General features: G+C 45.4%; 1 protein-coding gene across 1 annotated transcript in view; it reads right to left on the reverse strand.

Moving 5' to 3' along the window:
* Window positions 1-2,272, reverse strand: part of C2CD2 (C2 calcium dependent domain containing 2) — a 38,534-nt gene extending 36,262 nt beyond the window's left edge. The window contains exons 1-2 of the mRNA XM_042809468.1: window positions 1,979-2,272; window positions 606-704 (exon numbers count right to left, since the gene is read on the reverse strand). Of these exons, the coding sequence (XP_042665402.1) occupies window positions 606-704; window positions 1,979-2,272 (393 nt within the window). The remainder of the gene's footprint in view (window positions 1-605; window positions 705-1,978) is intronic.
* Between the last annotated feature and the right edge of the window lie 11,018 nt (window positions 2,273-13,290).

The raw sequence follows: 13,290 nt of genomic DNA on the forward strand, positions 1-13,290 counted from the left end.
ATACAGGAGCTATCAGTGCCAACAAGCACATACACACTCCTTTCCTCCTAGTGCATTTGTATGTTGATATGAGAGCTACATTCCACCATGTTCTAATACTGCCTGTACTCAGCATGGGCACTTCCCAGTATGCACTGTGGAGGTGGGAGAAGAAGGACAAGGCAAGTCCTCCTCAGGAGTCACCTGGAGTACTCAGCATCTGCCACACTGACCCTGTGCGGCTGGGAGCCAGAAAGCAGGCTTGCCTCAGCCACAGCACAGCAGAAGGCAGGCAGGTCTTTTAGCCCCAGGGCATTTCCTCCTGTATGAATCTCCAATCTCAACAACAGGACTGGGAACTAGAATGGCAGTAGGAGGACATGGAGGCGTTTCTAACAGCTTGGTGCAGCCCTGGCTGTTGCTCATTTGGCAGAAGCCCTGCAGTGCTTTGCTCACAGCTTGCTCAAGAAGTGAATCAATGCAAAGAGGTCCCTTGGAGGCCCTTGAAGGTCTGAAACCAACCTTCACTAACTTAGGCAATGAAGAATAAAACTCCCACTGACGCTCAAACCAAATTGGCATTTCCTACTAAAAGTACCCTGAAGCACAATAAAGATGAAGTTTACCTTCTCTTGAACAGACTTCACCACGCTAACAACTTGTTTAACTGTGAGCTCAAGTGGTTCTGCTGGGTCATCTTCCTCAAATGTCAGCAGCTGTGAGTCCTAGGGAGGAAAAGAGGAACACTGTCAGGTGATGAACCTACCCCTTGGAGATGAGGGATGAAAATACAAGGGAGAGCCTGAAAACCTGCACTTAGGGCTCACATCTAGACCCAGCTGCACCTCAGCTTCCACAGAACACATAGATTTGTATGAGTTGGAAGTGTCACATAAAGGCCATGTGATCTAACTACCCTTCCAATGAACACAGACACCTACAGCTACATCAGGTTGCTCAGAGCCCCATCCAGCCTGACCTTGAGTGTCTCCAGGGATGGGGCATCCACTGCTTCTTTGCGTAACCTGTGCCAGTGCCTCACCACTCATACTGTACAAATTTTTTTCCTCATGTCCAACCTAAATCTCCCCTCTTTCAGTCTGAAATTACTTCCTCTTGTCCTATCACAGCAGACTGCTGAAGAACCTGTGCTTTTCTTTCTTATGGCTTCCCTTTAGATACAGAAAGGCCACTTCCATGTCTCCCCAGGTCTTCTCTTCTTCAGGCTGAACAGCCCCAGCTCTCTCAGCCTGTCCTCACAGGGAGGTGTTCCATCCCTTAGATCGTTTTTGTTGCCCTCCTCTGGACACGCTCCAACAGCTCCATGTCTCTCCTGTACTGAGGACTCCCCATCTGGACGCAGTGCTCCAGCTGAGGTCTCGCCAGTGCAGAGCAGACGGGCAGCATCACCTCCCTCACCCTACTGGTCACACTTCTTCGGATGCAGCCCAGGACACGGCTGGCCCAGGGCACCGGCTAGGCACACAACTGCATTAGGCCATGCCAAAACTACCAAATCCCCAACACTCAGCTCGACGAGATGGGGAACGAGCCCCTCCCCGGCCGTCACTGTAAGGGGACGGGGGCAGTGCTGACAGCCGCTCGGGGCACACAGCAGTTTCTGCGGCGAGGTGAGGCTGCCAGAGCCTCCAGAGCACCGCCGCCTTGTGAGGAGCGGGGTGCCACGCCGTGAGCTCAAGGCAAGGAGCTGCTGCGGCGGGGCGTGCGCCGAGCCACACCGGGACGCGGGCCGCCCGCCTGCAGCCAGCGTTGGTTGCGGACTGGGCTGCGTTGCTCTCCTTATCTCTCACGCACACACAGCTCGGCTCTTCCTCCTGCCCCCAGCCTTCTCTCCGGGGCCACCGGCTCTATCAGACCTAGAGAGGCACGCACAGCGCTCCCCCCACACAGACGCCCCGAGGGGCAGCAGCACGCCGCCCACGGCCCGCTCCCACGCCCCCCTTTGCCCTCCCCGCCTCACCTGCGGCCCCGCACTCACCGCCCGCGCCGCCGCCTCGCCGCGCAGCGCCGCCACCCAGGCCCGCCGCCACTGCCGCCGCCAGCTGCCCAGCGACAGCGCCCAGGCCAGCGCCGAGCCGCCCTCCTCCAGCAGCTCGTCCCGCGGCGCCGCCGGGGGCTGCTGAGGGGACCGCCGCCGCTTCCCCCTCCTCCGCCGCAGGGCCAGCAGCGCGTACTGCACCAGGTAAACGGCCACCGTGGCCAACGCGGCCACGAAGAGAGCGACCAGCGCGTACCAGCGCAGCTCGGCCAGCCCGCCCGCCGGCCACGCCATGCCTGACCATAATGGGAGCCCCCCGCCCCGGCAGCCGCAGCCCGCGCAGGGCCCAGCCGGCAGCCGCGTCCGGCGGGCAGCACGGGGACGCGCCCCAGCGCCGCGCCGCCCCCGCCGAGCTCAGCCCCCGCCCACGCCGCCGCCGGGCGGACGGGGAGGCAGGGGCCCGGCGCGGAGCTGGCCTGGCGCCGCAGGGAACGGCTTCACCTGCTCGGTGCCTGCCCGCGGATGTCGGGGTGCAGAAGTGGAGCGGGCGGGCAGACCTGACGGCAAGTGCTTGTTTGCTCGGCGCTTTCAAGCAGATTCACAGCTGGAAGCAAAGGTTGGAGGAAAACAGTACAGGGAACACAGTACCACCGCGCCGTTGGGGCTGGAAGGAAGCTCTGGGTCCACCTGGGCCAACCCCGGCTCCAGCAGGGACACCCAGAGCAGGGTGCCCAGCCCCACGTCCCGTTGGCGTTTGAAGTCTCCGAGGAGAAGAGAACACAGGCTCTGGGCAGCCTGTGCCAGAGCGCCGTCACCCACACAGCACAGCAGTGCTGCTCAGGGGGAGCCCCAGTGCTCCAGTTCTGAAAAGACCCTGGTTCTATCTTCTCATGTAAGAGATTCTCCAGACCCTGTCTTGTTGCTAGAAATACTTTACGTTTTTTACTTTGAAACTATAGCAAAGCTATGCATTAGCTAATATTTAATTACTTTCCTTTTCCATGTACTGGTGAACTTGGAATAGCCTTCTCTGAGCATCCGGAATCATACTCATCAAAGTATAGCTTTGGGGATGTGATTAGTGAAGTAATTAGTTGTACTTTGAAGCTGGGAACTGTGATTTTGCCTTGCTACTTGGCTGTCTATTAATCAAGCCTTGTATTTCCCAAATCCCATCTTTCCTTTTAATTAGAAAGTACACATCTTTGTTAGTGATTATGTCAAAACAAGCTTGAAATAATATGAAGCAAGTAAGAATAATAAAGAGTTGATCATAGAATCATAGAATATTCTGAGCTGGAAGGAACCCACTAGGGTGATTGAATCCAGCTCCTGGTTCCACACAGCACCATCCAAAACTCAAACCGTATGTCTGAGAAGGTGTCCAGATGCCCCTTGAACTCAGGCACTTGGAGCCATGCCCACAGCCCTGGGCAGCCCGTTCCATGCCCACCGCCCTCCGATGCAGACCTTTTTCCTGATCTTACAAGGATTCTGGAAAAAAGAGAGTTATAAAGGCATCGTTCATCACAGTTCCCTCACATATCCAATTTCAGTCCTTTGAGGTATGAATTCTCCTACTGTGTTAGAAATGCAAGAAGAAAACTGCCTACCTAGAACAGGTTTCTAGTAAAGTTACCCCAGGCAAATGAGCAACAATAATATATCTTGCCTGCTGGCTTCACCATACATCTGACTTTCCAGATATGCTGTTTTCCACCGACAGACAGAATAAGGGCAGTATCTTAGGACCTTGAGTGCATATTTGAAATTTCCAGGTCTGTTGCAGGTGGAAGGAACAGTAGTTAGGGCCTGGCATAGGGAAAGGTGGGAATGGCACGTGCCCTGATGAATGGTAAATTGGTCCTGCCCTGCCTTTGACTGGGACACAGCAGAGTGTGCACTCAGATGGAGGACCTGGAAGGTGGCCCTGAGTCCTGTGGTGCAGATGTAAGTAGAGGGCAGATGAGATCATCGTTTTTTTCGTCAATCTCAGATTTAAATCTGTAAGTAGAACAAAAAAAACAACAAACAACAAACAAAACCCATCCCACAAACCAAACAACAACATCAAAAACCAAAAACATGCATGCACACAAAACCAACCAAAAACAATCAAAAAACACCACCAAAACTGTAGGCTCAATTACTGCAATTAAATGACCACTTACATAACTGCCATAAACTTACACAACGGATAAAAACAATTCAAAGTTCCCACTAATTCTCTGTCTCTGAGCTCTAGATTATTTTTACACAGATGTAAGAAAGAAAAGATTCAAATGAGGCTCCTCTTACAGTCTAACATGAAATATGAAGCAAAGGGTTTTGTCAGGACAGTACAAGTGTAAGAGGAGCTTATTTAGCAGAGCTGCACACTGCCCAGCATGGCTTTTTTCCAGCAACCCAGGACGTGGTGGGATACCATTCTCACTGTAACATGCCTATTACCCTGTCTTCCTTAGGATTTTGCTAGCCCAGCAGTCAGCCTGAAATGAGAGTACTTCATGCTTTGCACTGACAGCTCCACTAAGAGAGGTAGGCCCATCCATTTTCACATATGAAATGTGACCTCTGGGCAGGTTGCTCGTTCTCTTATAAAGACCATCATCTCTTTCACATGTAGCATTTCTACCTCTCTCCCACACTTCTACCAGCTGTGCCAGGGACAGGTGACAGGCCTGAACCTAGCAAGTCTGCTCAAGGGTTGTAGGCAAAGAGAGGCATGATCCTAAAGCTAGATGATTACTTGTACTGTCCATTCTGCTTTCTGCATCCTTCTTCAAGGTGACATTCAGCTGTTTTGTCTCACGTGGCTTGACACACTAGAAATGTTTCCCCTGCTTTGTGACAGCTCTCTGAGAAAGAGTGATGGTTGTGCAAAGGGCTGGGACAAGGATGGGATGAAATGCCTAGGGAAACCTTGCTGGAAGATGGTCAGCAGTCTGCAAAAAAAGGAAGTGTGACTAAACAAGCTTTAATAGCTAGGTGCTAGCATGGGAGCATGGCTAGCATGGGGCTAGCTGTTTTCTGGGAACAGATCCTCACACCTCTTGAACTGCAGAGAGCATCCTCTTCTTAATAAGGGAGTCATTCTCCATACGGAAGGGCTATGAGATGTTGACATCCTTAGAACTTCAGTTTGACTAATTATTCTTATTTTTGGTTCTTTTGTGAGACCAGGAGATATCCGATCTATCTATTACATATTGATGCTTACCAATCTCTGCTGACAAAAATGGAGTATTTTCACTGTGACCTCAGTAGAAATACTTCATTTAAGTCATTTAGTTCTTCTTTGCCCAAATGCCTACATCTCCTAAGTGCTTAAGAAGGCATAGTGCCAGGAGCTGAGTTTTTCATTTAATCAGGAAATTGCTTTTATAGATTCGTTATTACATATGTTATTAATATACAGGTAGAGTCCCAAAAATAAAAAATTGAAAAAACAGCCATGTCCCATTAAATGTAACTGTTAGCAAATTGGCTAAGTTTCAAAACAAAATGTTCACAATGTTATTTTTTGATCAAATGTAATTCCTTTCAATATATGTGTTCAGATATAAAGCAAAGCTATAAAGCCAATGATGGAACCGACTTGGTACATTTTGGATATTTGTTCTTTCTTTGAAAACCATTCACCCTCAAAGAATGATGGTAGGGCAAGGTGAAATGGTTTCAAACTGAGAGGGGAGATTTTGGTTGGATATAATGAAAAATGTATTTTACAGTAAGGACAGTGAGGCACTGGCACAGGTTGCCCAGGAAGGCAGTAGATGCCCCATCCTTGGAGACACTCAAGGCCAGGCTGGCAGGGCTCTGATGTAGCTGTAGGGGTTCCTGTTCATCACAGTGGAGTTGGACCACATGACCTTTAAGTATTCCTTCCAACTCATACAATTCTATGTGATCTTTCGAGGTTGAGGGCCTAGATGCATGGAAAAAAAAACACAAAAATAATGGCACTGCCCTGCTTTATTCATCAAAGCATAAGTATTTCCTCTATTACTTGTAGAAGTCTCTTATAATTTTATCGTATTATATCCACTTGTCTTTGTGGGGTTGCACCTTCCCATCATCACAGCATCTGGGTACATTGTCCGTACCAGAGTGATTATGACTCTGTAAAAGGAGCAAAGGTGGATGACAGACATCGTGCCTCAAATCGCCAATCCTTTCTCCTACTATTTGTACCTGGAGATTCAGTAAAAGAAGGAAAGGTATTTCTGACAGTATTGTTTTCCTATCATATTGACCCTTCAGAAAGATGTTTACTACGATGCAGCAGTAAAGTTGGACGAGATGAACTTAGTGGTCTTTCTTAATGATTCTATGAAAGCATCCTGACCTTTTAGAAACTAAAACACGCTGTCGGCTTTTTAGTTTTCTTCATTTTCGTCTGCTGAAGCCAATTACATTCTATCCACCAGAGAGCGCCAGTAGTACCGGAGGCCGGGAAGCTCCGGCTCAGTCGATGGGAGATGGCTGTGCTCGCTTGCAGCACTGTGAGCTGCCTCACAGGAGGCGATGGGTGACCTTAGCTGCACAACGCTCGTTTGTGAGGATGCTATGTGTACAGCATAGGCAAAGGTGAGGGACTGGAGTATAAGGAGCTTTTCGGCACTGCTCTTTACTCTAGGTGTGGAGCCAGGAGTTGGTCTCAATCCTTGTGGGTCCCCTTCCACCTCAGGATGGTGGTTCTAAGGGAAAAAAATACATACGTATCTTCATTCATGAGTTCACTTTTTGTGCAAGTGTGTCGACTATACATAGGTGTTAAACTATAACTTATCCCCTTATATTTTCTCAGAGAACTGTCTGCACTGCAGAAGCCATTGAGGTAAACTGGCATCTGCCTTGGCAGTCTCAGTGGGGGACAGAGACTGAAGAGTTTGGAGATGCACCTCATCTCTCTGCTCCCAGGTTTCACTCGAGCAGAAAATGTTTTGGTTAGTGGAAAAAGTACTGAAGTGGATGGCTTTTAGATGAAAGTCTAAATATAAAGTATTTGACCAAAGAAGGAATTTTCTCAAAACTCAGCAATTGCTGTGCAACAGAGCCAATTTTAAACATATTCACGCTTTTATGTACAAACATGCACATATAGAGAGAGGGTCCCCTGTGTGGTGTGTTCTGGTGGAGCTCTTCTGCTGGATGTCACGTTGCAGTCTTTAGTTTCTGGCTCCTCCTAGTGCCCACACAGAGTTAGAGGCGTGTAATAGATTATAAGATTATTTCCGCAGAACTAAGGCTTGATGTAATTCTCCTCCTGAGCCTCCTGAACTGTATTATACTTCCCAAAAAGCTATCTAATTTCCAAAGCCATTATTTCTATCAGTAATTATTCCCCAGACTTATTTATGGTGCGATTCTGTAATGGTGAGTTTGCTGTTTTTTCATCTTTCTTATTCTTTTTTTAAAAAAAGCATTTGCATGCTTCAGTCGTGTTTCTTTTGATGACGAAACAAGTGGTCTGAACAAAATCTAACAAAGCTAAGTTTCCTTCTGGTGGCATTTAGCTGCAGCTGACTGATGAGTGAAGGGGAGGCAACAGCAAACAGCAGCTGCCCTGGGTTGCCATGCAAAGAGGAAGGCTTTACCTTTCCTTTTACTGGCAGAGCAGTGGTAACTTCCCTGACACTAACTGGACTCCACACAGGGTGCCCACACAGCAAGTGATGTGCTTGATGGCAAAGACTAGCCACCTGTGGAAGGAGAAAGGGGGATGGTGGCCAGCAGAACTGTGTTTACTGCTCTGTACATCCTCCTCTGGTTTTAGATCCCCGTCTCTTTAGGACCCACAGGCACGGGTAGTAAGGTGGAGAAACTGCTAATGTATCTCTACGGGTATAGTTGCCATGCCTGGGGATGTCCTCAGGGCGTGCAGATTTTAAAGCTTGTTTTAAAAGTATTCAGACTTTCTCCAATGCAGTGTTATAGGGAAAGTATTATTATTACACAATCTTTTGGAAACTCTTTCTTCCATGAGCTCTTTGATACTTTATAACTTAAAGGAATGAATGCAGTTTCTCATCAACCAAAAAGGTTAGGAGGTGTCATACCCTAGGGACTCCTAGCTGTTCATCAAGGAAATAAAGAAAAGTCGGGAGCCAAGGAGCCATCCACTCAAATGACACCTTAGAACTGAGGCCAATTTCTTGTTTTCAGTAGGGCCATAGTGAGCTCTCTTCTGCATCTCGTGATCTGCTGTTGTCATCCTTCTCTCTCCCACCTCTGCTCACTGCCCTTTGTTCCTACAGACACCCGCCAGTGGTGTCTGCAAACCTGCAGCATGGTCTCTTCCTTCCAGCAGAAGCATCAGTGGATGCTAGTAATCCCACCAGGCCACCCTGCCTCATCACTGCTTCCTATTAAAACAGCTTCATTGGTTTCAAGCACCCTTCACTGTATATGTTGCTAGTTAAGAGCCTGCTCTCAAGTATCAGCTTCAACTAATGCACGCAGCTGAGGCTTCATGACTCGAAGAGCTGTATACACCCTAGGTTCTGAATGACCCAGCATTAAGGTATTGTTGAGAGTTGTATTAAAACTGCAGAGACAATGTCAAAAAAAAAAAAAAAAAAAAAGCTGGCTTTGCTTTTCATTTACTCCTTCAACACATGCAAACAGAAGAGGAGAGTTGCATGTGTTGTTCAAGCCAACACCTTGAAATTTTCTATTGCCACAGCATTTCAGAACTGGAAGTAGAAACATTATCCATGTGGGTCTAACAATAAAATGTATCCAGTGTTTGGAAATAAGAAAAGGGTGATAACAGGAAATGTCCTATGAGTAATAAGAGTAAGAAAAGGTTGCTGGATATGTCTGCAAAGCAATTGTCTTAGAAACACGCAGTTGGAATTAGAACAAAAGATAACCGTGAGGTTATCTTCCGTTGTGCCTGAAAACAGGCACAAAATTCAATACATTATCAGTAACTTTTTATCATTTTGGCTTTCTTCTTGACTTTCACGTCAAACAGAGGTTCTACAGTCTCCAGAGCAGAGATCTTCCGTAAAACATTTAAGCAGGTGTTACTAGAAGTAACAGAGGGGAGACGGTGTGTAGATCTTGACTGGTTCCAAATAAACCCTGGAAGTTAGTTCTTTATGCAGAAGAGGAGCCAAGCACCCAGCAACTTACCCTCTCTGAATGGGTCAGACAGCAGCTCTCCCCATTTTGTTTCCACAGCTCGCTCACTTTCTGACACGCAGGATGGTGCTCTGGGGAGGAACAGGCCAGCAGCTTTTTGCCTCTGTTTTCAGAGATTTAGGGATTATCAAAGGCAGAAATCCTTTTGACCTTGAACAGTCCTTTCAACCCTTTATTTTGAGTATTTGGTGGACCCCGTACTTCAGCTCTTTCAGAGCTTTCCACCTCTCCCACTGCCCCTTCCAACCCCCAACAAGACCACATACACACAGGTGAAAATATCAGATAACTGCTAGGCACATGCTCTCACTGCAAGCCTCACCCTTCCCACCCACAAAGGAAACATGTTAAAGATTAACTCTTTTGAGGCCGTGGCTCTTCTCATTAAATGTGATTTAAATTCATCAGTGCATAAATGGAAAACGGTAAAGGACAGAAGACAGGGAACGGAGAAAATTCAGAAAACAGCCCTAAGAGCTTCCAAAGAAACTCTGCTACTCTGAAGAGAGGAATGCTGTTCCCCAAAAATACAATTTTCTGGATTCACATTCTGCACTCTCATCCACAGGTTTTCGGAGAAGGAAACACATGCAGGAAAACTGCTTTTGATGACAGCGCTGTGAAATACCACAAGCATTCCTGCCAGTGTACGTTCAAGCTCTGAACTCTGGTTCACCTCAGTTTTAGATGAAAGAGACACTCAGTTGATGTCACCTTGCTTCCACTAAATTCTATTTGAACCACTGATTGAGGAGGAAGCAGAACGTGAGCACTGCTTAAGAACTTACCACTTTCTAGAGCAGTTGGTTTCCTTGTATTTTCCAATAAAACATTTGCAGGGGCACTTACTAAAACAAAGAGCCATTATTTCAGTAATGCAAAAACTATCATTTACTTTCAGCAAATGGATCAAAAGAAGCTCTTCTGTAAACAAAATTCTCATCCCACAGACACAATGGTATGCACAATAACATCACATTTTGCCAAGAGATTCCAGTAGAAAACACAGTAATTCCAAAGAAAGAAAGTGTAAGTTTATTGGACGCCAACATTTCTTAGTCAAGTTCTAAGTAAAGAAAACATACAGTAGAAAAAGTTGTACAAAGCAGCAATGGATTTACATTGCATTAAAGAAAAAGTTACCCTAAGCTATTAAGTCTCTGTCCTAAAAAAGTAAAAACCCATTCTTAATTACAATCCAATACTGGTGTATCGAATTGATATACAACAACTGTAAGGTATACAGGATTAAAAAAACAGCTTCTTTTGCCTTACCTCTATAACACTTTAAAACGACAAGTGATTTTGTGTGTAACGAATTGGAAAATTCCATAGCAAATATATTGGATAATTCCAACTTCTAGAAACTGCATCGAACTATCTCCCCACACCCAAATACTACAAGTGATTCCATTTTCCTGCTTTTTAAAAAGGGACACTGTCAAGAATAAGCTTTACAATGTATACTTTGTATGTATTCTGCAAAAAGATGGTTTTTTTCCTGCTTTTACACACATGCTTTAATTAAACGCGCTGCAGTAGCGAGAAGCGTGCATCTGGAAAAGGTACCACGTATCACTGAAAGGAACAACAAAGGAAAAATAGATCAAGTCCTTTATTCTGGGTTAGAGAAAAAACAACATGAAAGTGAGCTCCACCCACAGAATTCAGATCTACTTTTCTGGCACCTTTGCAACAATTTAGGAAAATGCCCATAATAGGTATCTTCCTGCCTAACAAGCTCAAGTGTTAGCTTTGAATTTATTCATATCAAGTATTTTTAATATATTTATAGTATACACCCTTTCTCTTGATAGTGTCCCTTTATGTACAACAGTTATAGTACAGTTTTTCACAAGTTGTTTTAAATAAACAAGAATCAATGACATTAAAAATACTATCAGGCTGCGTTTAACCAAAATAAAATAAAATAAAATAAAAATAAAAAAATTAACACTGCTTAATCAACAGCAACATTGAAAAAATCCTAACCTGACTGTGATTTTTATCTAAATCTTCTGCTAGGAAAATGTAAACAATTTTATTGAACAGTACAGGCACACGCCAGACTACAGGCTCATGCCAGATATTTGCACCCTCACTGTTAGTGCCAAGAAGTTTGACATAAATCTGTCCTTATCCCATGTGTGGAACTTCTAGTTTTATCACTTGAAGTTTGGAACAAAAACAGAGTACATGTAACTTCAGACCAAACCTGCACATATTATTTGGGGGAAAAAGGTAGCAAAATAAAAACAAAATGTATTCTACTGGATGCCACCAGAATGCTTGCTTAAATAGGAAATGCAGGAAGAAATCTCACAGCTGTGTGCTTTGGTTCACGGATAAGGCTACACCTCCACTCTGAAAGATGTGAGAAAAAGTCTAGTGTCACCTTCAGTAGGTTATCTTCTCAGCTGTCAGGATGTTTCTATTCTCCTTATGCAAAATAAAATATAATAAAATACAAGAAGTATCATAGCATCATATAATGTTTAGAGTTGGAAGAGACTATGAAGACCTGGTTCCAATCCCCCTGCTGTGGTCAGGGACACTTCCCATTAGACCAGGTTGTCCAAAACCCCATCCAACCAGAACAGTGCCAGGGATGGGGCATCCACAGCTTCTCTGGGCAGCCTGTGCCAGTGCCTCACTGCCCTCTGAGTAAGAATTTTTTCTTAAATCTAATCTAAATCAATCATCTTTTAGTTTAAAGTTCCTTCCCCTTGTCCTATCACTATGTTGCCTCATAAACAATCCCTCTCCAGCTTTCTTGTAGGTCCCCTTTAAATAGTGGAAGGCTGCAATGAAGTTTCCCTGGAGCCTTCTCCAGATGGAACAAGCCCACCACCTTCAGCCTCCCTTCACAGGAGAGGCACTCCAGCCCTCTAGTCATCCACGTAGCCTCCCCTGGATCTGCTCCAACAGTTCCATGTATCTTTTGTTCTGGGGCTCCCAGAGCTGAATGCAGTACTGCAAGTGGGACCTCAAAAGGACAGAGCAGAGGGAGACAATCTCCTCCTTTGCCCTGCTGGTCAGCCATCTTGTGATGAAGCCCAAGATGCAGTTGGCCTTCTGAGCTGTAAGTGCCCACTGCTGGCTCGTGTCCAGCTTTTCATCTACTAGAACCCTTAAGTCCTTCTTCTCAGTGCTGTTCTCAATTCAGTCATCACTCAGTCTATGCTGAAATTGAAAACTGCCTTGACTCAAATGCAGGACCTTGCTCTTGGCTTGATGAACTTTACGAGAGGGCCTACTCCTCAAACCTATCAAGGATCCCTCTTAAATTATCAATCAAATAATCTGAGCAGCTTCTCATCATACACAAACTTGCAGAGGGTGCACTCAACCCCACTATCCCTGTGAAATCCCACTACCCATGAAGATACTATATAGTATTGGTCCCAGTATGGACCCTCAGGGGACACCACTTGTTTCTGGCTTACACTTGGACAATGAGCTGTTGTCTGTAACTCTTTGCACATGGCCATCCAGGCATTCCTTTATCCATCAGTCAAACGCCCAAAATATATACCTCTTCACTTTAGTGGCAAGAATGTTGTGGGGGACCATATCAAAAGGTCTTACAGCAGTTCAGGTAGATTATTACTGGTTGATGTCCTTCAATTTTGTAAGGCTGCAGAATTATATTTTAGGTGTACATGCCATTTTTATGCAGAGAAAAACTCATTTTAACTTTTCATTCTAGAACTAAAAGATAAACCCATACGTCATTTCTCACTTTCAGTGGGTGACCATGGTCCCAATGTATCAAAAAACCTAAGCATGTTTTTTAAAAAAAAAATGTTAAGACTGATTTCATTGGAACTTAATAACATGCTGAGACCTTTGCCAACACAGTGCCTCAAAGGAAAATAAGTCCCAAACCAAAACACATTTTATGGCTCAACCCTGCTTCTCTTAAATGCAACAGAAGTTTTCACTGCACTTCCACTGAAGCAGTATAGATCTCTGAGATTTATCTGACAAATTAAAAAAGGAAAGTAGTAAAAATTCTAATCTATATATATTAAAACATCTGCACATTCCTGTCACAAGTTTAAAGGAAAAAAACCCTTTCTGTATTTAGCAAGAGCTCTATATAAGCATCACTTCAGCACACAATTACAAAATTAAAATATGATGAGGACAGGTTTTTG

Source organism: Centrocercus urophasianus, unplaced genomic scaffold (assembly GCF_019232065.1).
Source record: "Centrocercus urophasianus isolate 14NV4802_14NV808 unplaced genomic scaffold, USGS_Curo_1.0 seq_12, whole genome shotgun sequence".
Taxonomy (NCBI): Eukaryota; Metazoa; Chordata; class Aves; order Galliformes; family Phasianidae; genus Centrocercus; species Centrocercus urophasianus.